This window comes from Phoenix dactylifera, chromosome 18, assembly GCF_051530095.1.
Source record: "Phoenix dactylifera cultivar Ajwa chromosome 18, Ajwa_hap1_PhDact_Kaust_v1.1, whole genome shotgun sequence".
Lineage (NCBI taxonomy): Eukaryota > Viridiplantae > Streptophyta > Magnoliopsida > Arecales > Arecaceae > Phoenix > Phoenix dactylifera.
In genome coordinates, this window is record NC_143207.1 from 10805917 (window position 1) to 10831472 (window position 25556).

General features: G+C 37.4%; 2 protein-coding genes across 4 annotated transcripts in view; both read right to left on the reverse strand.

The window, feature by feature from the left end:
- Nucleotides 1-743: 743 nt before the first annotated feature.
- Nucleotides 744-3573, reverse strand: LOC103712317 (flocculation FLO11-like protein). Of its 2 annotated transcripts, XR_015974762.2 has the most exons (4): nt 3208-3573; nt 2963-3117; nt 1210-2830; nt 744-1092 (listed from the first exon to the last, which is right to left on the reverse strand). XR_015974762.2 is itself a non-coding variant. In XM_089928378.1 (3 exons), exon 2 carries the CDS (start codon nt 2763-2765, stop codon nt 2202-2204), a length of 564 nt encoding a protein of 187 aa, XP_089784504.1. In that variant the 5' UTR covers nt 2766-2830; nt 2963-3102; the 3' UTR covers nt 744-1092; nt 1210-2201. The 2 variants fall into 2 exon arrangements, 1 of the variants encoding a protein (XP_089784504.1); XM_089928378.1 differs by lacking the exon at nt 3208-3573 and having other exon boundaries at nt 2963-3102.
- Nucleotides 3574-12403: 8830 nt separating this feature from the next.
- The window catches only part of LOC103712318 (serine/threonine-protein kinase EDR1-like), a 30382-nt gene continuing 17229 nt past the window's right edge, over nt 12404-25556 (reverse strand). The window contains exons 8-13 of one of the 2 annotated variants that reach the window (XM_008798806.6): nt 22734-22812; nt 22547-22645; nt 17197-17265; nt 17054-17103; nt 13302-13478; nt 12404-12975 (exon numbers count right to left, since the gene is read on the reverse strand). In XM_008798806.6, coding sequence (XP_008797028.1) covers nt 12840-12975; nt 13302-13478; nt 17054-17103; nt 17197-17265; nt 22547-22645; nt 22734-22812 — 610 coding nt within the window. In that variant the 3' untranslated portion in view covers nt 12404-12839. Of the gene's footprint in view, nt 12976-13301; nt 13479-14753; nt 15025-17053; nt 17104-17196; nt 17266-22546; nt 22646-22733; nt 22813-25556 lie in introns of those variants that run through there. The other variant, XR_015974752.1, reaches the window with a different exon arrangement.

Sequence of the window (25556 nt, forward strand, 5' to 3'; positions counted from 1 at the left end):
GGGAAAACCGACCGAGTTCGTTGTGCGCTCGTAAAACAACAAGTTGGGTTGTGAGCTTGTAAAACAACCGGCTGTAATCGGTAGGATTATAGTGAAATTCCCAAGAGGTCTTGGGGAGTGGATGTAGGTGCTGGGGTGCACCGAACCACTATATGTCCTTTGTGTTTGTAATGCCTCTAGTTATTGTCTAACTAACACACTTACTTACTTAGATAAATTGCTTGCTTAATTCTTATCCGCACATCCTTTAGTTGCAAGCATATTTAATCAAGTCGAAGTCTATACATCAAACCCTTGCTAAGTTTAACTTTCACTGTGCATCTAGACAACTTAGCATAGTTAATCAAAAAGTTTTAGAAGTAGTTTAAAAGTTTTAAAAGACCCAATTCACCCCCCCTCTTGGGTTGTCACCTTGGGCAACAAAAAGTCTAAAACATTTGTTGAAATAGTATACTTAATAGCTATCTATTTTTATATATTTTTTAAATATTTTATATTTATTAAAAAAAATATTATTTAAAAAAAAGCTCCGTTGGACTCCCCTTAGGCCGCAGAGCCGCCCCTGACACAAGCACGTACCTGGCACACGAATCCAACTTCACCAATCCATGTAAACGATGGCTCAGGAGTGAGCTGCTGCCACTTGATGTGCAGAACTTGCATGAAACAAACTCCATATCTATTTTTTTCTTTCTCAACGTGAATGCACCAACGTGAAGTCATAGAAGTAGACATAAAATCACTGATCAAACATGGTGCAGCAAATACTTATATTATCAAATAAGCATAGACAGCAATGAAGTTTTATAGAAATACTGATATAATATGATAACTAATACTAACGAAAGTGAAATACTACATAAAATAAGCTACTCATGTCTTTGCTACAAATTTTCTACTCGACGGCCAAGAAGTCTTCACCGACTGGGTCATCACGACTCCGAGACAACAGTTTTTAGATTACATAGAAATTAGTTGTGGAGTGCCGGCGCTAACAGAAAGAAACCAGCCATTGACGAATTAAACCATCCGTGCTGAATAAACCATCTGTTGAGATGCCAGCAAGTTCCTCAACGCCATACCAAAATAGAACTGTTCCAAACATAGCAGACATGGAGAAAAGAAAGGAAAATTAGAGCGTTCACTAAAATGCCACACAAAGAACTCGCTTTGAAAGAATATTAGATAAAAATTTAAGGGCATCAGTACCTTGTTGCAGATCATAGGTTCAGTTGCCTCCCATGGACACTGTTCAGCTACCTCTCATGGATGGTATGCTTCGCTAAACAACTTACAAACTTCTTGTTGACAACTTATGAAATATGAGACTACACTACCTGACTCAGCACCCACTACTAAAGATAAGCAGACAACCTAATGGAGCTTAGCACATACAGATAACATGCTATACAAACAACAGCTAAAACCTGCACGCATTGAGACAGACAAAACAAGTGGCAGAAGGGAGAGAGGAGTTGTTGTTCTAGTTCTCCTCCCAACTTCTTCCTCCAAAAAACCAGAAGAAGTGATGAGGCGAACTCGATGTCCTTGCGAAGGACCAGAGCAAGTCAGAAGTTAGACAAACAACAGTAGAGAAGAGAAAAGATCCGAACTTTAAGTGTTCGAACAGACGAGAGAAATATCTCTAGAGAACGCAGGCTCTTCGAGAACAGAAAAGCAGATAACCTAAAGACACAAGTCAAAGTTCCATAATATGACTCATCTATGGAAAATTTGAAGCACCGAACCTAATTAAAAAGAGCAAAGGACAGCATCTAAATTGAACTTGCCTAACCAGATAGTATAACCAGTCCAGAGTAATAAAGCTCAAAGTGTCAACCCAGGGAAAAAAGAACTACCCAGATAACAGGCAGCACTGAAGAAGAGTAGTGCTTAGCCATTGTCTCCAATGCTTCCCCACATTCCCCACTTCCTTTCCAATAAATTTGATTAGCTTCATGATCAACAACTTTCTTCTTCCCAGCCTTCCTCCAACGCCTACCTTCTCAAATGCCAAATCATATTTGATTACAGCCATACAGCCTCATTTTTCTTCATCCCCAACTAGAGAATTCTAAATCATCTTCTTCCAAAGACACTATCCAAAAAGTTATTCACTACCCCTATACAAGTAAACAAACGTCAAAAGCCAACATCAGTGCAGCAAATATTTACAGAACCCCCCAAGTCCTGCATCAAATTCAGTCATCAGCGATATCCAAATGGAGAATCCGTCTCAAATTCTCCGTAGCAGTAACGGTGTTGAGAAAGAGGTCATTGTCAGACGAACCAGACTTTCTGGTGGGAGAAGAAGGTGCCGACTTGGACAATGGATGGAGAGTCATTCCAGATGAAGGACCTGGCAATTCCAGAGAGATGCTGCGTTTCTGCCGAAGGGAAAATTTCGGGATGGGTAGAGAACTCGGAGGGGGTGAATTTGAGTAAGCCGGCCCTGCCCAGAGCTCAGAGTAAGAGAGTTCATCATTGAAGCTTGCTCCTTGAGGAGACGGTGAAGGACTTATCGGAATGGGTTTGCTTCTTCTACTTTGTTTGGGTGGTTCCGAGTAAAAGCACGGCGATCTCGGCTCGGTGGAGCTGGGAAACGAGGGTAGCCGTGGCAGAATACCGGCACCGGACTGGAAAGTCCGGCAATTGATCCCTTTGAAGCCTCTTGAAGGAGAAACACCGAACCTATCGGAGATCTGAGATTTGCCCCTGTTGTAATATTGATTCCGATGCTGAGCAACCACAACCAGTGTCTCCATCTCAAAATCCCAAAACTCCTTAAAGGATCCAAAGTAGGATTTTTTTCCCAATCAAATCCAGTGACCTTCCGACAATAAACCCAGGAAAGTACAAGGAACACAAAAATCAACAGGGGAAACAGAAATAAATAGCTCCAATCTATTGGGAAAACACTCCATAGCTCAAAGGATCAAAATCTAAGGATCTGATGACATACCAGGCAAAATCGCGTTTCGAGTCTAGATCCGAGGGTAAACCACAGCGGGTTTGAGGCACACCTCGATCTAAACACTGATAGCCAACAATAACCAGCAAATCCAAATCAAAGCCCCGTTTTCTCTTCCTCTTCAAACAAACCCCATAAAAGAAGACCTGAAACCACAGATCGTGCACAAAAACCATAAGATCGCTCCAAAAAACAAAAGGAACATGAAAACAGACTAAACACCAAGCTCAACTCACCGTCTTATCGAAAGAAGAGGAGAATGCTCGCAAAGACGCTGATAGCCTCCGCCGTGGTTGAATCCCTGGGACTCGATCGGAAACAAGCCGAGATCACCATTTCCGGGGCGGAAATCCTCGTAGAAGCGGCCAAAATCTCAACGGGAAAAGCCAGCGCAATCGCGAAGGCGATATGGATCGATCAGAGAGGCAATCGAGAGAAAATGGGAGGATTTCATCAGAAACTTTTGGAGATTCTCTTGGGGAATCAAAGATAGGGTTTTGAGCAGCCTTTGGTCTGCCTCAGTGGGGAAGCGAGAGCTTGAAACCCGGAACCGACCACGGATCCGAAATGACTCGCAGTCGGATTTAAATAGTCGGCGGACTGGTGCACGCATTCCACCCCCTTTCAGACCAAAACGGAAAGAGACGAAACTCCCCCTCCAAACGAGCGTACCAAAACCTTTCTGCGGGAGTAATATCACCCGTCCACACTGCCTCAAGGACTACAACTACAGCAGATCATGATCTCTCATAGAAACGTTTATGCGGGTGTCGACCGACAGTATTGATAGATATGCCCTTGTCGGGGAGTGAAATAACGAGGATTGCCACTGCTCGACAACTCCCCACGAATTTTGATAATAAATGGATTAATAAAATATTGCTGCTTTCAGATATTTATACGGGGCGGCGCGCGGTATGGTAGTCCTCTGTCTCAGAGCTGTCAAGGAAAGTGGTACTTGTGGGCCATTATTATCTATATTTATTTTAAATAAGTATAAATGAGATATCAAAAATACAATAACAAATATAGATATAAATATAATTAATTTTATGACTTCAGAATTAAAAATATTAGTAAGTAGGTGATCAACTTAATAGTATGTTAATATGGTCATTTATTTTTTAAAAAATTTTATGAGTGTTATATAAAATTAAATAGAGTTATAAATAAAATCGGATATTTAAATACGGAACGAATAGTTATTTCACTATGTCCATATCTATTTATTTTGACGAATATAGATACAGATATGAGTATTAGTTGGATGCTCAAATTTCTATCCATATTTGGATAGTTTCGGATATAAAAGCAAATCCGGATAAAAATTATCCGACCCACTTTCACTCCTAACCATATGTTTGCTAAGTTGTATAACTTAGATGATGTAATATGAGAAAAGGCCTTCTGCTAATCAAACATCCTACTATCTTTATATCTATTCTTAATTTATTATTGTTTTTACTCTTTAAATTCTATACTTTAGTTTCTTAACAGAATTTTAGTTTACTCGTAATAGTATAGTAGACTCATAGCGCCCGCTACACCCAACCTTCTCCTCTACTGAGGAGGTGGTGTTATGATAATGAAAGTTCTGGAAGGTCAAAGAATCTGGATCTACGCTACTATCATTTTCTCTTATCTTTCTTTCTAACTATCCGACACCAATGGCATGTCCGTGCAATCACTTGACCTAATTGCAAGCTCGTAATCCTGCCTCTCACAAGAGAGCAAACACCTACATAATTTACAAATAATAGGTTTTTCTACTAGAAATACTCCTACTAGGATCCATGTAGTGATAGTGTGATAATAGCTGAAGACAAGCAGATCATGCCCACTTAATTATCAATTATCATATCTCAATTTTAAGTTGAAATGTACTAAATTACTTTACCACAACATCTACTCTTGTGAACAAAGTATAGTTAGGTTACAAGAAAATTCATGCAGACAAGGCCGATGATAAATTGCTTAATAATTAGAAATTCTATTTGAGCTTTTTCAAAATGAAAAATAGCATTTTTTTAGGTGTTTTAATAGACTAGATCAACAAGATTATCTTTAAAATTTCAAATTTTATTACGTATTATCTATTGGGTTGTATATTTTAATTTAAGATTTCAGAATTTGACACTTAAGAAACCCTAACAAAGCTAATGTCCAGCTCAATTTGAATATTGATGTAGCTGGCACATTTTATCGTTTTCTTACAGAATCGCAATAATGAAGCTATCAATTTCTCCCTCTCTATGTGTATACCCTACAAGCCAGTGGTTGAAAAGGATTGCAAGAAGGCAGCTCATCACATAATCCTTTAAAATGGCATAATAAGATATGGAGTTGTTAACTTATCTGTGATTAGAGATGGAGCGACCAATCTTGAAGATCTTGAGTGCATTTTGTTGAAAAAAGCAATGGTGATGGTCAAAACCAAACTTCATGTCTCATGGTAGTATTCATGACCCTGTTAGCAATCTCTAAGGACTCATTTGGTTCACAAAAAGAGGAGGAGAAAAAGTGTAATCAACGGAGAAATTGAGAAATGCCTCATGTTTAATAAGAGTTTTCAAAGGAGAGAGTTGAAAAAGTAGCCTTCTCATGGTAATAAGATTTTCATTTTATGGACGCAAATCCATATGGGACATGAAAAAATCCAATTCCCCTCGGTTGAAAATTGAAGAATTTTTTTTTCCAAAAGTGTCCTTAAGCTTTTGGATAGAATGGGATAAGATAAAATCTTTTCATTTATTAAGGGTATAACAAGTATTTTATATAACTTTTTTAGAAAAGTAGATGCTCCACCAAATATAAGCTACTCTGAAATATGCCACTTTTCCATGATCAACCAAATATGCAGAATTACTTTTTTAGATATTATATACCCAGATAGAATGGGTATTAGATATTTTATACAACTTTTCTAGAAAAGTAGATGTGCAACTTAAACATAAACCACTTTAGAATATGCTACTTTTCCATGGTCAACGAAATATGTAAAAATCGCTTTTTTAGGCATCATATACCCACGTATTAATTTTTCAGAAAAAAATTCTAGTGAGAAAAAAATTCTTTTCAGAAACCAAATAAGTTGAGAAATGATGTTGATGGTCCAAGAAAGGACCATGCCATTGTAATGTACCCATTGTAGGAGATGCTGGGAAGTTTCAACGGATTTAGGAATGTTTCCATCAATGAAGACAAGCTTGTCTTTGGCTTCCAAATCATGTAGATATCATGCTTTCACATAAGGTAGTTATCTCTTTGAGTAAATTATAAAAACCTCCCTTGAGATTAAGGGTATATTTTACTAACACCCAATAATTTGAAAAATTTACGCTTATCTTTTTGAGGTTTATTTTTATCTAATATTTTAACCCATATGCAACTCAACAAAATGTTAATCAAAATATTTAACCCAAATACCACATCAGAAGAAAAAAAATTCAAAAATGATCAAAATAATCTTAAGTGATATAATAGCCATCCAAAGATATAAAAAAATATTTGCGTCATCCTTCATACTTTAGAGCAATTTCAACTTTTATATAAGGTAAATAACTTTATTAATGCCATTAATTTAATTTGGTGTATGTGTAGATTTTATAAATTATTGAATGTATGTATAATAAATATAATTTACTCTAGCTCTTTTTATGGTCATGAAGGTAACATGGGGAGCCACCAAGGTGATAGCCTGATGGTAAGGGAGCGATAATTTCATCCGAATTGTTCGAGTTTAAAATGTGCGGACGTCGATTAAATTAGGAGACCGGATACCCCACGCCCGGACGGCTCGCTGGCAGATATGCTTTTTTTTATCTGTACCGAGGTGGCGCTGGGGTGACAAACCCACGCGTGAGGCGGTGAGCCCAATGAGGTGAGCCCATAGGCTAGGAAAGGCACGCGAAAATCTGCAATCTGTCTCGAACATTCTCTAATAGAATGAAGGCTCAGTAGTAAGGCTGCTACATAGATGGGCTGGTCCCTCCCCCTCCCCCCCCCCCCCCCCCCCCCCTTCTTTTTTTTTTTATCCAAAAAAAAAAAAAGGTAACATGGGGAAGAAGAGTAATAGTTTGTTGAATTAATGGGGAGGGAGGAGGAAGAATCATTGGAGATGGTGTGGTTGCCGCTGCCATTGGAGAACCAAAAAGCTAAAGATGATTAAAAGAGGATACTGTTAGGACACGTGGTGGGTCCAAGAATCTTTTCAAAAGCATTGATACCATGTTAAGAATAAATTAATAGTAATATAAGTAGAATCTTCTTTTTCCGTATGAAGGTCCTGAAAAAATAAAAAAAATAAACCAAAGGAGAACGAAAGACGGCGTCACTCATTTGAAAATTTTCTGTCATGGTTAAAACACAATTTAATACTGAAATACGACAAATTCGTAGCAACAACGATCGAGAATTCTCCAATAACAAAATCTTTTCTCTCCTATTCTTTCTTAGGTGGGTATTATTCATCAAGATAGGGCTCGTTTGGTTCGTAGGAAAAGAAGGAGGAAAGTATGATCCACGAAAAAGTAATGAGATGTCTCTTGTTTAGTTGGAGTTTTCAAAAAAGAGAGATGAAAAAGTTGTATTTCCATGAAAATATGATTCCAACATTTCATGGGAAGTCTTTTCCATGAGAAATATGGAAAAGTTACTTTCCCATGAGGCTCACTCCATTTTTATTTTTTTCCAGAAAGACCTTTCAGCATTAAAGAAGCATTAAAAAGGCATTAAAAATCTATTTTTTATTAAAGGCATAATAGGAATTATATATAACTTTTCCAGACAAGTGGATAGTCAACCAAACATAAGCATTTCGGAAATTTGTCACTTTCTCATGGTTAACCAAACATGCTAAAAGTACTTTTCTAAGCATCCTCTTTCTAAAAATCTGTTTCTCAAAAATCATATTCTGAGATAGGAAAATGTTTCCCGTGAACCAAAGGAGCCCATATGGACATAAAATAGGGTGGTTGAGCAAAAGCATCGGAATTTACTCAATATTGTTTGTGCTCTTCATTTCCAAGCCAACCTTCTCTTAGATTTTTTTTTAGAGTGCGTTCACACGATGGTGTATCCGATAAATTGATTACTTACAAAAGTATTAAATGGCAAAAGTACATTTGAATTGTTGTTTCACCAAACTCCAACCGACAGTCATCTTCCCATTGTTTTTGGTACTTGCGGTATGGTCATAAGTTTGATAATCCTGCCAAACAAGGTGTTTTCATCAGTTATCCTTAAGGTTGAAAAGTGTATTAAAGTTATCATCTCCAGTCTCAAAACATTAACATACGCAAGGATGTCACCATGGAACCTTTTTTTTTCTTAACCATCTATACCCTCTCCTTTTTCTGTGCAGAGCCGGCTCAACCCTTATAATAATTATATTATAAGCATAATTTGTTCTTATTATTATTTTTATTTATTTTTTAGTGGGATTTTTTGTTCCTGGAATTTGTTTTCATTATTTTTTTCTTTATAATTTTTTAGTGGGATTATTGTGGTTTTATTAAAATTTCTACATCTCAGACACGCTTTGTTCAAATAATTTTCTTTTTATAGAGTCTTCTTATTTTTCTTTCTTCTCTAGTTTTTTTTATAAATGTTTTTTAATTTTTTTAAAATTTTGGGGAAGGCTCTAACTTTCTCTTCCTCTTTATAGGTATATAGAGATGAAATAAATATGTACACATCCTACTTAGGTCCTCTTCTGGCCCTCCAAAAGTACTTTTAGATGAAAAAGAATGTTTAGTAAAAATTTTGGAAAGCTGTTTTAGCTTTTCCAGAAAGGTGAAAACAGCTTTTTGGGAGAAGCTTCATTTTGGAGTTTTCCGAAAATGCTGTTTTCAACTTTGTCGGAAAACTGTTTTTTAACCAAAATACCCCCATTTAAAAAGTCCATTTTTCCTCCCAAAACCCTCCATTCTACCGCCTCTTTCTCTCTCCCAAAACCCTCCATTCTACCGCCTCTTTCTCTCCCTCTCCCTCTCTATCTCCTTCTCAACGTCGCCGGCTGTTTGCTTTTTTTTTTTTGGTGAACGGGTGGTTGCCCACGGTGGCAGCCACCACTCGTGGCCAGCGACCCCTCCACAAGTCGTTGCGACGCCACCCATAGCTCGTGGCCAGGCTTGGTCGTGGGGTGGTCGGGCTTCCACTAGCTGCGGAAACACGACGTCCCAGCCGCGGGATCAGGGAGGCGAGCCGCAGCGAAGCCCCCATAGAGGCCGGCCGTGGGGTGCTCTTTTGGGTAGCAGTGTCCGCTCGCGGCAACGTGCGCCCGTCGTGGAGCTATGGGGTGGCGATGTCCGCCCGCGATGGTGGCAAGCGAGCCACCTCGGCTCCCTTCCGCCAAGATTGCGGCAGCCGCCGTCAGCCATGGCCTGACCACCTCCCGCGGTGGCCGCGGCCCGGCCCCCTTTCGGCGCCGCCGGCCTCGCGGGAGGAGAAGAAAGGAGAAGAAGGGAAGATAGGAAGGAAGGAGAAGAAGAGAAGAAAAAAAAAAGAAAAATGAAGAAGAAAAGGAAAGAGAAAGAGGAAAAAGGAAAGAAAATAAAAAGAAAATAAAATAAATAAATAAATAAATAAATAAATAAGGAGAAGAAGAGAAGAATATAGAAAAGAAAAAGAAAAGAAAAGAAAAAAGAAGAAAAGGAAAGAAAAAGAAGAAAAGGAAAAAAAAAAAAGAAGAAAAAAAAGAAAAGGAAAGAAAAGGAAAATAAAAGAAAAATAAATAAATAAGATAATAAATTTATATATTTCAATGAAATAAAATAATAAATAAATAAAAATAAATATTAGTAATTATTTAACCAATTTTATCGCCTATCTAGAAAATTTGTTCGAGAGATAAATGGTCATCAGAAGGGTGAATTTATACTAATAATTATAATATTTATATATTTATTATTGTATTATACTATAAATATAATATTATATTACATTATATCATAATACATTGATATGTTATGTTAAATAATTTAATATTATATTAAATTATTATCCTGTAGTATACAATGTTATAGTATTATATTATAATAATATTATATTATAATAATATTATATTACATTATATTAATATTATACTATATTATATATTTATATATTAATACATATTATATTTTGTTATGCTCTGTTGTATAATACTAGTAATGTTCTTTATGGTCATTTTGTCATACCCATTACTTTCTCAGTTTGTTTACCAAACACATGTTAAAGTGCCACAACATTTTAGAAATATAATTACCAAACAGCAAACAGCTTTTTATAAAAGTTCTACTTCCAAATATCGGATTTTGCATGATACCCTTCTAAATATTGAATTTTGCGTGAATACCCTTCCAAAATTGATATTTGCATGTATACCCTTGTAAAATACTTGTTTTGCTATTCTATCCTTTTTTATTTTTATTTTTGCATATGTACCTATGCCATCTAACACCATTAAAAAATTAACGGCTTCAAATTAAAATGACTAAAATACCCTTAATGGGTAGGCATGCAAATAGAAATTTTTATATGGGTATACAAGCAAATAGTAACTTTATAAGGATATTCATATAATTTTCTATATTTAGAAGGGTATATACGTAAAAAAAATCTTAGTAGATGGAAAGAATTTAGATACATTAATTAATGTGATAGCCTTTATAATTCTGTATTTATTAGAAAATGCATTTGGTTCTATGACGAGAGGCATATTTCTTTATCATGAATATAACAAAAATATATAATAGGATTTATGCTCAAATAAAATATATGGTATGCAGCTAGAAATCAAAAAATAGAGCTTCAATATAGATTCACAGCGAAAAATAGAAATGAAATAAAATCAGCTGCAACAATTATTATTGTTCTTCTAACATTTGTAATGATTTTTTTTCAGATTAATAAAATAAAAATAGTATAAATCAACGAAAGGGAAGAGAGGGTAAGATGATTTTAAAATATTTTTTTTATGATCAACAGATAGGAGAGATCTAAAAGATTTGAAAGATAGATCGCGTTGACGACTAACTTTTGGAAAGGATAAGTTTAGTAGTCAGAAGAATTTTTGTTTATCGTCGATTGGATTACAGAACAGGGAGGAAGAGGAAGGAGATTGCGAGCGAACTGCATCACGATCTCGCCATCGCGAACGCCCACGATTGTGATCTCGCCATCACGAACGCCCGCGATCAGGATCCCGACACGCGAGGGGCGGGGGGGAAGCCCACGGGGATAGGGAAGCCGGGCAGCGGGGGGGAAGCCCGCGGGAGGGTGTGGGGAAGCCGGGCGCCCGGGGGGAGGGGGCGCGTGGGGGGGAAGCCCGGGAGGGGTGGGGAAGCCGGGTGCCGCAGCGGGGGGTGTGTGGAGTAGAGTGAGGATTATAACTTCATTTCAAATTTTAATTTTAATTTTAATTAATATAAATATGATTTTCTTAATACCGTTAGAACAACCGTTATATTAGGGGTATTCGTACAATAACAGAGTTTTACAAGGGTATATATGCAAATATCAATTTTGGAAGGGTATTCACGCAAAATCTGATATTTAGAAGGATATCCATGCAAAAAACCCTACTAGTAATGTCCTTTATGGTCATTTTGTCATACCAATTACTTTCTCAGTTTGTTTACCAAACACATGTTAAAGTGCCACAACATTTTAGAAATATAGTTACCAAACAGCAAATAGCTTTTTATAAAACTTCTACTTCCAACAGCTCTACTGTCAACAGCTCCTCCAAACAGAACCTTAGCCTTCACAAAACCACAATAACGAAGACTGAAGGTATGATAGAAGTGAGTTTGCAGAACAGTTGACCTTCTAACTTTTAACCACTTATATTCCACATAACCCGAACAAAATTATTCAACCAAATGGTCGGATAGATTTATTGAAACTAAATCTAACTCCTCCAGTTTTCCCCAAACTTGTTCTGTTATCCTGGATAAATCTACTTCCGAACCAAACCGGGCAAAAGTAGTTTACCAATTAAGGACTGCCTTTAGAGGTCCAAGAAGACGTTAAAATCTTGGTTGGCAAGTGATGCGGGATTTTCACCCCGACACCAGCCCGTACACCAGCCGAGCAGGAAAAGCGACTGCGTCCCTCCCGAGATATTGTCCGCTCTAAAGTCCTGCTGGCGCGGAGCTCGCGCAGGGTGCACACCAGACCCGCGGGCGCGGAGCTCGCGCAGGGCGGCTTAGGCGCCCCCTCACGGTTTTGTCCTATAAAAAGACCCTCGTGAGAAAAGGTTCGCACCTCCTTATTATAAGGCACAGACCTTTCCACTGATTAGCCGATATGAAACTAAAGTTCGGAACCCATCCCACAACAGCAAGCACTCATATCAAACTTTAGCGTCTATTTACTCTTGGAAGATGAAATAAAATGCCACTTTCTGAACTGCTTGGGAACATGAAGTTTACTCCAAGATACACCATATTGATAAATGATTCTTTTTTTCTTTTTCCTGTCACTCAATAACAAGATCCAATGGTTGTATAATAATACACTATTTGTATATTGACAGACTTAACATTTATATCAAATGCTTTCACCAGAAAGCGCCATCACTGACATAAAATACACCTCCCCCCTAATTCAGGGTACTATTCACTAAAGCTGGCCGGTTTCTGGCAAGCACAAACCTAACAAAAAGGCCTATGCAATTCTCTTTTACATGGCACAAGGTTTGGACTTCGAAATGCTATTGACACCATCTCTGTACAGTCACCGCCACAGATCTTGGGCATGGCAGGAACAGGGGACAGTCAAGTACGACTAGCCCAAAGAACCAACAAACACAGCACCCACATTTCCAACTTTTAACCCAATCTTACAAAAATCACGCCGCTACTTTTCTTCACGGTCCAAGCTCTTAGGGTGTAGAGTTCAATGATATCTCTTGCGCCACCGATGGGCTTTGTGTGTCTTGATAGGAAGGGATGACAAGCCGCTGCAAGGACTTCAGAGCAGTTGTTAGTTGTGCAAATGACGGACGCAAGCTTGGATCTCTGTTAGCAAAAAAACAATTCAAGCCACAAGTCAGAACAGCTATAAACCAATCAAACAATTGCATTAGTAGATATTAAAGTACCAATAATCTATATCAGGGCATTATCTAAATGCACCTAGAGTAGATCACCATGGCCATTAACTTGAGGCACATTTATTCCCATCTAGAAACAACTGGATTGTTTTGAGCTATTAATGGTGATCTGTACACCTAATCATGTTTTCATATGGCATTCATATCCACAACCTTAATTACAGTGAGAAAGGCCTGGCATATGATTCCAATATTAGAAAGTTAACATGGGTTTTCTTTTTAATCACTCACATTTGCCAGCATTCCCAAATAATCCTTGCAACCAGGGGATCAACTTCTTTTGGGATATCAAGACGTTGGTCCTGGAACCCAACAGCACCGACCACCTGCATTGGATTCATCCCACTCCACGGCATCCTCAGTGTCGCAAGCTCCCATAAGATCACTCCAAAGCTATAGACATCGCACCTGTACAAATTTCAGATTTAATTTATAAGAGGGGGAAACAGTAGCCTAATGTAGATCATTTATTTGCAAAATAATAAAAAGAATCATTTCTTCTACCATACATCTATTATGTTAAATGTCTAAGATTAAATTTTCACACAATACAAGTCCTTATTTTTCAATTTTTAGAAAATGCTGTGAAGACTGTTCTTAACAGATGCATTCTTAAGTTCAAAACCAATACTTGTTCCTATCATCAGTCGCACGGATTGTATAGTAATTTTACTGGCACGAAGGTAGCTATCCTTTTTATTTTATTTTCATGTCACAAGAAGGTAGCTATCCTTCACCATTTATTTACAAACTATGGCTTTTAGAAAGAATTTTTAATTTTATGATACCCAATAAAGTAGTTTCAGACTGCTTTGCACCAACAAAGTATAATAATGGAACAAACACAACCGCTCCATGCATTACATAATTGTAAGCAATATTTGCCAAACCAAAACAAATCAGGCGGTTTGGCTAGTACAGAACCGAACCGATATAAAATCAGGATGGTTTGGCTATCTGGGTCGACCCGGCTTACCACCCCCCCCCCCCAACCCTAACCTTTCTTAATTACTCTCTCTCTCTCTCCCCTCAAATGACGCCAACCAAGGTTGTTGCCATCAAACGGCACCGAAGACGATATCGTCGCCCTCAATCAGCGCCATGGGGGCCCTTGCCAACATCTCTCCCTCTCTACCTCTCTCTCTCTTCCTCCCTCTTCTCCTCCCTCCCTCCCTTTCTCTCTCTTCCTCCCTCTCCTTCTCCCTCTCCCCTCTCCATAACCCTCCCTCCCTGCCTCTCCCTTACTGCCTCCCTCCTCTTTTTTCCTCCCTCTACTTCTCCCTCTCCCCCCTCCCTCTCCCTCCCCTTGGTTTGTTGTGCCTCATATCGGTAGGATTGGTATGCTACATACCAATACCATACCAAATCGGTGGCCAGCCGATATGACCCCTAGTGCCGGTCCGAGGAACCTCGATTGTAACAGTGGTCAATAAAGGTCATACTAGCCATTAATGATTATACATGTGTTGGTGTTTTCATTAGAACAAATAGCATTCATAACATTGTTAAATCACCATCACAACCTAGGATCTCAGATGTTATGAGAACAATAAAGGCTGTCTTAGGCAAGCTATCACAATTTTTAATTAAATATATATTGCTTTTTTCTAATGTGTTGTAGAAGATTAAAAGATGTCTACTATATGCAATCAACAAGTAATTGAAATCATGGTGTCCCTCAACCTTGGAAACTCCCAAATCCTCAAACTCTCCAATCTACAGGATACAGTGCATCAGCAACACTAATGGTAGCACAATCTAGATCCATATGCTGCCCCACCAGCTCCATCGCCACTCACAAGGTGATCAAGAGCAACAACACAAATATGGCCAATGGCCAATGTCCAACTCCATCACCGAAAAATAGACCATCGCATCATACCAAGCAGCATCTCATGAATAGTCACCAGGTCAAGATGCCGACTTCAGCAGGGATTATATCATTGCATGTGTTCTGTCAATTTAGTGTTGTAGAATCATTCAACTAGGGGCAAAAGTTCTGAATTCCAAGGAATAGAAACAAAATACTAGCAAAATGTTCAAAAAGACTAGATAAAATTGTAATTTTGAAGAAAAATATTAAAATATTTACAGATTTATTCATTTGAAAACAGGCAGAGGAAAAAGAACAATAAATGAGAGTAAAAACAACATCACGACCAACAATAAATAACATCATTCATTAGTAAAATGTCAAATATGTGAATTATCAAACAATTCACAGTTAATAACACAAGCATAACACAGAGAATCATTCAACAAACGGAAAAAATAGACAACAATTCAAGAATTTTTCAACTGTTCAAGCAAACTGTTACTATGTCCACTAAAAGATTTGATTAGAATTTTCCTTTTTGTCGACACTGTCCTACATGAGCCTATTGAGTTCATTGGAATCACTACGTAATTATAGCTATACCTGTGACATTTAAACCTTCAATCTTAGCATTCTCGAATTTTTCCTCCACTGCTTCCACTTCAAGAAGAATTTAAGCTAGTAGTATTATTAATTTATCCTCAAGTGCATCATCTAGTGCTTTAAGCCTCAAAGAAGCAGTTTCTCATTTGAAACCCCATGTGAGGGTAATACCATTGACAGCTAGGGCCTGCTTCAATCATTTTGCCATGATTTGGATAGTTCAGTGGTTAGCGAGCAGTTTTGGTTTGGTTCAGTAGCAGTTCGAGTATGAACTGGCATGCTGCTACAACATCTTAGTACAGGAGTTGTTTGGACACAGAATTGGTTCGAAAGCAATTCATGAGACAGGACAGAGGGAGAAGAAGAAGAGGGGAGAGAACACAAGGGGGAGAAGAAAAGAAGTAGAAGAAGAAGAGAGAAGGCAGAGGGAGAGAGAGAGTAGGAATTCTAAATATTCTGTGATCTCAATAATTCAAGTTGTATTCTCAATAACATTGCAATGATTTTATTTAGACAACTCAAAACCCTAATAAGAGTCCGCATAAAAATAAAATACTTGAGTCCACAAACAATTCTAATTCTAGAGTCCACAAAATTCTAGTTCTAGAGTCCACATAAAAAAAAAAAAATCTAAATTCTATATTTGCACCTAACATGAATCCACTTAAATTCCTTAACAGGCACAACATGTGCCCAGTTCAAGGGCATGGTTCAATGGTAGATGGGTTACATATTACTAATACCCCAAAAGAACCCGATCACCTGCTGCAATTACGAAATGCTTAGAGGTCACATTCCTAATATCACAAACTAATACATCATCAGATTAACTAGCCTGATAGATCACACTTTCTCAGAGAACCAACCACATAGCTAGTCCAAATATATCTGATGATTTAACAGTATCTGTTAGCAAAGCTAAATGCAACAACACAACAAATTACTTCATTTCTCATAAGTGGAGCCCTGAACTATTCTTACCATAACTTCTAGGCTGCTGTTTCAATAAAATGTGGGATAAGGAGACCGATATCTGAACTTCCACTGTCCCCCACTTCAACTTCTTTCCCTGACTAACACATGGTGTACAGTAATTGTTACAGAAAATAATTTCATTAATAATGCATCTTTTCTAGAAATTTTTTGAGTGAAAATCATAGTTACTTTTTCATTGGATTAAGGACCTATTTTCCTGCTGTTGTTCATGCTATTGATTAAATATCCAGATTCAGACATCCTACATTTTAAAATATTCTAGGATGACATTATTAAAAGACAGTCCTAGTTTATCTTTATCTGTACGCTGCTTTGTAGTAAGCCATAATTGGCATCATTACTTTAGGATGCTAGAAGCATGTATCAGTTAATCAAGCACCTGGTCTTACATAAATGGACAAAATGATTCTATTTCAGAGCACTTGCTCCATCCTGGGAGATATACAATTAGAAACTAAAGCAGAGAAAACGGGATAAAGTCTACCAAAATAAAAAGATGACCACATAATAAGAAAAAATATATATAATTAGAAAAGGGCCTTAAAGTAATAGTAGATAGGAAACTCACTTTTCATTGGACGGTTCATTGCGTAATACCTCTGGTGCCATCCACTCAGGCTAAAACATCAAGAGATAAATGCAGAGATATGGTCAACCATTGACCACAAAGTATAAACAGATTTTTTTTCTTTTTTGATGATAATCACATACCGTGCCAGCAGTAGACTTGGATGATAAAAATGTATTATGCTTCAAGCGTGAAAGTCCAAAATCACAAACCTGCAGTTTTTTTGGGATCAAAAGATGCAAATTAAGATGTATGGTAGTTATATGTGACACCATATAAAAGACAAGTTTTTTCAGCTGGGTTATAATAGCTCTGATTATAATATATGAGAGGGTTAAGTAGTTCAGTTTTAGTAAACTTAACTGGATCATTATATTTTCAGTGTGCAGCTAATAGTTTATAAATTCCAAAACTTAGGTCTAATGCAATGAACAGGTAGTTTATATTTTCCCACTAAGACTCAAGACCTGCGGGTTCCCTCAATCAGTGGTACGTACAAGAACGCGGAGATCTAGTTGGTTCAGGTAGTATTCGGTTAAGTCCGTAGGGTTTGTTGGAACTAATCCCACCGAGGGAACCAACGGACTTTCCTTCACGAAAGCCCACGCTGACCGACCGACGCTGGCTCCATACTGTTGTAGTGCTATATGGAAGCTTTCTAAAGTTTTGATTTATGAATTCACCGTCGAGATCTGGGGAAGGGAAGGTTTCCCCTCCCCCGAACCATAGAAGACAAAAGGAATAAAATGAAATAGAAGAAAATGGCAACTGGCTTAAGGTAGGGGTGGCAATGCTTAACCATCTAACCTGTTTAACTTGATTCAAACTATGGTTTGCCGCACTGGCCCGGACCAGACGGTACGGAGCATACCGTATAGTACCGGTTCAGTACCAATACCCAATACGAATGGCGTACCAACACTCGATACACTGTAAAGACTTCGAACCGTACTGTATCGACATAGTACTAGTGTGGCATCGGTATGGGATCCAGTACCGAAATGATGAACCTTGATTCAAACCAAGGTCCGCCATACCAGTACCGGTCGGCGTACCGGTGGCGGCCGGTCCCATACCGGTTCCATACCAGTTCTAGATTTCATGCTGATCCAACGCTGATCCACGCTAATCCCATACCGGTCCCATACAAGTTCTCCAACGATAAGCTACCAGTATCAAATTCCACGCTGATTCGGTACCAGTCCCAGGCCGTACCGGCCCATACTGGCCGGTATGGACCAGTTAGGCAGACCTTGATTCAAACCATTGTAGGTTAGGATAGGTTACCTGTTTAATAAAATGGACAAATTTGGTTCTGAATTTTTGACCTCTTTAATAAACAGTTCAGATTCGAGTTAACAAATTTTCGATCTATTTTGTATCCGATCCAACCCATATCCGGTCCGACCGGGCCCGATTGCCATCCCTAGTTTAAGGTGACAACATGATCATCGTCCCTTTACAGCAGGCTGGTACTGGACACTAAGGAAAAAAAAAGAGCAAAGTTTGTTTGGTTACAGATTCCTTTACAAAATTAAAATTAAGATAGGTTCCAAATCCATTGTTTGGCCTCTTCAGTGAGAAAGCACTACTTAAATCATGTAATTGAATCCATAGTTGCACATTCATTGGTCAGGAATGTGGCAACTCTCCATGATGCATCCGAACAAAGTTAAACGAGTCATAAAAATGTTATCATATTAAGAAATACATCTGATGACACGAATCCAAAGTGGATATCTTAATAAAGCTTGGAGCCTTGGACAGCTCCATGAGTGGTTCAAGCTAATTAAGTTTTTTTTTTATTCTTGATGAAAAATAAGTAATGCTTCGCAAGAAAATTTCCGAGGAACTGTACATTAGAATAGTGCTCCATGGCACTGGTAAGTATTGGATCTATGCTAGACAAGGCTTCAAGTCCCACAAGCAATGCAAGTGGTCTATGCTTTTTATAATGCTAAGATGTAGTCAACCAATGAAGCTCGTCTACAATAAAAGTAGATAAGTAGGCAGTGTCCAGGTATTTAGTAATGAAAAAAGAATGTTTACGCTGAGAGGTAGATTAAGTGAACAAGATTGGATGCAAGATTTGTCGTACCGCCCCATACCGCCCAGTATAGGGCATACCATACCATACTATACTGGAAGAAAACCCGTACGAAACACCTTCAAGTCGGTACAAGCCCTATACCGCCTGTATCGAGGCATGTACCAATCCGTACCAAAATGTACCGTGATAAAAATTGAAAAAAAGGTTAGAAAACTATTTCGGCATAGATGTGCACCATACTGTACCGAACTGATGAGGTACCAATACGGTACCCGGTACCAAGATTTCGAACCTTGATTGGAAGTGCAAGTATTTGAGTGTTTAGAAAAAAAGAAAGAAAAGAGTGTAAAATATATACACTCACATATGCATAGACAAACATAAAAATACATGCATCCGCATATATGCAGACTCATATGCATGCACAAGAACAAGGGCTTCAGATTTGGTAGACACAAGGCTTCAATGCACCAAGTCCACCCAACTATGAGCTGTTACAACACTTGCTTTCCATATTGATAAGCAATAGGAAGAGATCAAAAAGCTCCATTCCTGCAAAAGTGGAGGAAAAAGACATATCTTGCCCTCTCAATGTTCCACCTTTCATTGTCCACTCCCAACCACCTCCCAGAGATGTCCAACATCTTGCCCTTGTCCTCCTCAATCCACAGTCTCCTGCTCATGAATGGAGAGGAAGGAAATCAAGAAAAAAAACATATTTTCTCTCTTTTTTTCCGCTCTATCTTACACCTTCTCTCACTCCCACACTCTAATAGATTGGATCATCAAGGAGGGGCGGCAGCAAAGATAGTGGAGAGGATTCTTTTGGCTAATGGCTCGAGCAGCCTCTGCCACCTGCCTTCAAGTTGAGTTCCCAGATCATGGAATTCATAGCATGGCAGAGGAAAAGAACATCCCTAGGATCCCGGCCACTTGAGAGGGAGACAAGGGAGTCTTCGTGGCCAAGATTAGAGAGGTGGACGAAGGCAGTGCCACCACTGAGGGGAGGGCTCGGCTATGAACTTTCTTTTTCCTTTTCTCTTTTTCTCCTCTTTCTTTTTTCTTTATCCCTGGTAGAGTAATGGAACAGTGCGAGATGAATCCCAACTAGTAAGCAAACAAGAGAGTGGGAACAACCATTGAGGTTGAACGGATATAAAGATTGTTCAATCAAGGATGGACAAGGGGTCAGCGATGATGGAAGGTGAGGAAAGGGATATGGAGCAGTTGTGCAAAGAACAGTTCCATTTCCAGATATTTTCCGCCTCTGCATAGTAATTGAATGTGCTCTCACTATCATCGGATGACATAGACTGGTAGCACATGTGGCATGCCTCCTAGTAGGCAGATTTCAGGGACTGCAAGTGGCAGGGTCCACAAATCTACACCCCATGCACACCCACAAACGCATGCATGCATGCACAAACAAGTAGATAATGGAGATGTGAAGATTGCTCGATCATGGATTGATAAGGGGGCAGAGATAATGGAGGGTGAGGGAATGGATATGAAGTGGCTGCACAAAGAACAGTTCCACTTCCACAATTTCCCCCTCAACATAGTAATTGAATGTACTCTCACTATCATTTGACAACGTGGACTGGTAGAATATGTGGCATGTCTCCTATTAGGCAGATTTCAAGGACTGCGAGCTCTAGGCTCCATAAATCTGCGCCCCATGCACCCCCCACAAAACACATGCATGCATGCACAAGCATGCAGGCACAATACCTCCACTGATCCGCCCACCCACATGCCTCTTAAGGGGCAGTTTCGGTGGACAGACTCTTATTGGCAGGTTCAGTGGACAGCCCATGTGGTCCACCAAATCACACCTCAGCATGTACAAAACACATACACGGCAGCACACACACATATGGTAGACCATATCACACCCCACATATGCATAAAACACCCATGCATGTGCATGCACACACATGTAAAAAGATGCCTTAGCTAACCCCCATCAATTTCTAGCTAACCCCTATCAATTTCTAGCACAATCAGGTTTAGTTGTGGCACATTGCTTTTGGGAAGGCATGCAGTTCATAGGGAATCCCATAGCCTTGGCAAAATTCAAACTCATATTCAAACCTCCTAAAACAACTAGATAAAATTTCAAAGTCAACCATTGACACACTAATTCTTAAGAGCTATTCTTCATTCGAAAAATTTATTAAGAAACAATCCTCGACTAAGCATAAAAAACTGTCTTTCCTATTAACCGAAAAAAGGTTGTCATTCCTATTTTCTTTTTGTCAACGAAATTGCATAATAGCTGAAAAGACATTAGTTATACACCCACACTAGTTTCCTATTTAAGAACACATGAAATCCAAGTGGACAATTACTTGCAAGTAATTCCAAAGGCCAAGTGAATTTAAATCGATTTTGAAACTAAGGGCCCATTCTTTGGAGGGTAAAATCATAGCCAGCAATCTGTATTTTCTTGGGTAAGTGTTTCCCAGGCAACATTTAGACAAAAAAATAATTTATCCATGTTCTTTTATGCATTGGAAAACGGCTCTAGAATCTATTGCCCATGTTCTTTTGTATTGCTACTTTCCTAGATAAGTTGCTAAGATTTATCCATATTTCTCATAATACCCTTTATTATATAAATATTATATTATCTTATATTATATATAACGTAATATATCATAATATAGAATATAAGATGAATAATATATATTATATTATCTTATATTATAATACATTAATGTATTAGACTATATTATTTTAATAGAATATATAATAATATTTGGTATAATATATAATATATTATATTGTGTTATATTATAATAATATAATATATATTATATCATTATTATTATATTATTATTATTATTATAGGTTAGGGCTATTTAGAAATAAAATAAAAAGGTTATTTTTCTAGCTAATGGGACCATGACTTACCCCACTTCTAGGTAAGACTTTTCCTCCATTTCATGGATATTTGCTACCCATGGGAAAATAACTTACCCACCTAAAAAAGCACGAGAACATGGATAAGTTGGTCAATGAGAAAGTTGACCAACTTTTTCATGATACTTACCCACCAAAGAATGGGGCCCTAAAAGACCATCCATTTTATCTAAATAATTTAGTCAAAGATGTTGGCTTTAGTTTGCAAAAACTTAAATCAATCACTCAGTTTCCCCTAGATTTTAACTGAAGTGAGTGTATTGCATACTTGTATGAAAGCAAAACACAACAGAATCAAAAATAAGGTGTCCTAGTTGGTCTTTGCAAAAGCATGTTAGAAAAATGTTTGTACCAACCTACTTTGATATTAAGAATTCACAATTAAACCATTCTCTAGTTGACTTGCATCAACTGGCACCAGAATTATTTCGAACAGCTAATAGAATGCTATAATAATGAATCATAAAATGGCCAATAATAGGTTAACAAAATTCAGCATTGGCAAGACCGCTAAATACCTTAACAGTCCAATTTTTGTGTACCAATAAATTTGGCGATTTTAGATCCCGATGAACAATTGTTGGTACACTAGTATGCAAACAATTCATGCCCTTGGCCTGAGAGAGAGGCAGGGGAGAGAGAGTTAGTAGCTTGCAGTAAGAAGGGTTATCAAGAAGTTTGTACACAACTTTTCAGCCTTCATACCACATCAAGGGCCATCTTTATCCTACGCTTCTCATCAATTTGGCAATATGGACGATGAAGAATTCTGTACAAGCTTCCCCTAAAATTCAAGTACAGAAGTTATGAATGAAACATGCCAAGTTAATATACACATAAGATAAATAAAAAAACTAGTCAAATAGTATTTACAAGAAAAATTGGAATGGTGACGAACTTCCTTAATCACCACATGAGAGTACATTTGCCCTTTATAAAACAATATGCAAAGAAGTATAAATAGCACATGGTCAGTTGTACCCAAAGCAAAGAGAAAAAACAGTTCCGGATCACAAAACATTCCAGAAAAGTTAAGTCCATAGAACAAAATTTTCAAAAATGCAGTATTAAGAAAGATTACTTCCTCTGAATTATTGTTGATCATGTTATAAGAGATGGATAAAAGAAATCTATCTCCAAACTAGGATATACTATTCTTGTTCCTACAACAATCATCCTAAAAAAATAAAAAAAAATAGTAATGCCACCAGCACCTGATGGGACACCCGACATTTATATGATTTTTACATATCTATATTATATATAAAAGTACCCATAAATTTTTGTCCATAGACGATTATAATTGTTGGATTTGGTTAAGAGGATAATAGCCATTGAGATAACAACTCAAAACCTAAAAGAACTCGGTCCTAGAACTTCTTCAATTTCAGATTTAGTATGATTCCTGATGATTACCCAAAACTGACTATCCAAACTAAAACTATATTCTAATTATTTATATGATTTTTACATATCTATATTATATATAAAAGTACCCATAAATTTTTGTCCATAGACGATTATAATTGTTGGATTTGGTTAAGAGGATAATAGCCATTGAGATAACAACTCAAAACCTAAAAGAACTCGGTCCTAGAACTTCTTCAATTTCAGATTTAGTATGATTCCTGATGATTACCCAAAACTGACTATCCAAACTAAAACTATATTCTAATTATTTCATCAAAGCTGTCCAACACAAAACCACTTCTAATCCCAATTGATTATGTTTTTTTTACTTCATCTCCTTTCCAACACTGTGTTCGCATGCCTTTGTTTCACGGGAGAAAGCATAGACAAGAAAGAATTGGAAAACATGTTTTCATGTCTCTGGTCTATTGAGAACAAATATTAGAAAGATTTGAGAAACAAGGTTTGATACTCCATACTCTGGTCCAACTCCCTTTAATCACCCCATCCAATTTTTTCCCTTTCCCCCTTCTTTTACCATCATCTGTTGAAACCAGATCCCTTCTCTGCCTCCTCAGTTCAAAGTAAAGATATGTCAAGACCTGCACCATTAGAATTTTTAGATTTCTTTGATATTTTAAATGATTTTCATATTTTTAATATTTGTGAAGAGATTTTCAGTACGACACATGGTGTTATATCCAGTCTACTTGTAGGTTTAAATTAATGGCTATTGTAATGATCTCAGAAGGAGCCCTTAATTTTTATACATTCAATAACATGAACTTAATTACTGGTCATTGTTTAATGGTTTTTATTTTATGATGGCCATTATAAATGCAACAATGGTTATTATTTATCACATATATACACATAAATAAAAAAAGGGTTTTTTGCATGATACCCTTCTAAAAATTCAAATTTGCATGAATACCCTCTTAGAATTTATATTTATTTCTGTACCCTCATAAAACACTATTTTAGCACAAATGCCCCTAATATAACGGTTATTCTGACACTGTTAATAAAAACCATATTTATTTTAATTAAAAATAAAATAAAATTTTGAAATTACTTTTTTTGTCCCCCATTGTGATCATCATATAAATATTCCTTTTTACATATCTACTTATTAAAGGTATTTTAGTAATTTTAATTTGAAACCGTTAATTTTTTAATAGTGTTAGATGGTGTGGGTACATAGGTAAAAACAAGGATAAAAAAGGGCAACATAGCAAAACAAGTGTTTTATGAGGATATATATGCAAATATCACTTTTGGAAGGGTATTCATGCAAAATTCAATATTTAGGAGGGTATTCATGCAAAAAACTCATTAAAAAAATTCAAAATTTTGTTTCAGCTGAAAATTTATTTTTTGTTGTGGAGAAAGATTTGGGCCAGTAACAGGATTGTAGTAATTGTAGCCATGTCCACATATAAATAGAATAAAATGAAATAAAAAATCGTTAATCAAGGGATCGCTTGTGTTTTTCTTCACCGTAAGGCTACCCTAAAGTTAAGAGAGAGAAGGGAAACTAATCCACCATCATATGGACTACAAAAGGAATGAAATCTGCGACCACGGAAAGAGAAGGCAAGAGAGTGCCCGACCCACTCTCTCATGCCATCATGATTTTGGTGTCATAAGTGCAAGGATTTGGTGTGGGGGTCTTGTAGCTGCATATTGATCGAAAGCAGACTTTGGGGTACCATTTAATCATAAGATTCCTTAACAATTAGTATAAATCTTTTCCTTTCTAATCATCATTTGGCTTATTCTTGATAAAAGATTAAACCTATTTATTATTATGGATATAAACTGGGCAAAACAAAGGATAAAACAAAATCAGTGAGAGGTTTTCAATGTCCACAAAGCTCATAGTTTACCAGTGGATGATGCTTGCTGAACCTAAATATGCGACAGATTGAGGGACAGCTAATATATTATCAATTTTTTCATCCGCATGACATCAATTGGGCCACAAGTACGTAAAAAATGTAAACCAGATCAACTTTTCTCTAAATCTATCCTTGTTTCTATGGTTTTGCTAGCATCGCACTCAATCAACTTAAAGATGCCAAATTTAGGAAGAATAAAGAATTTTTTCCTTAAAAG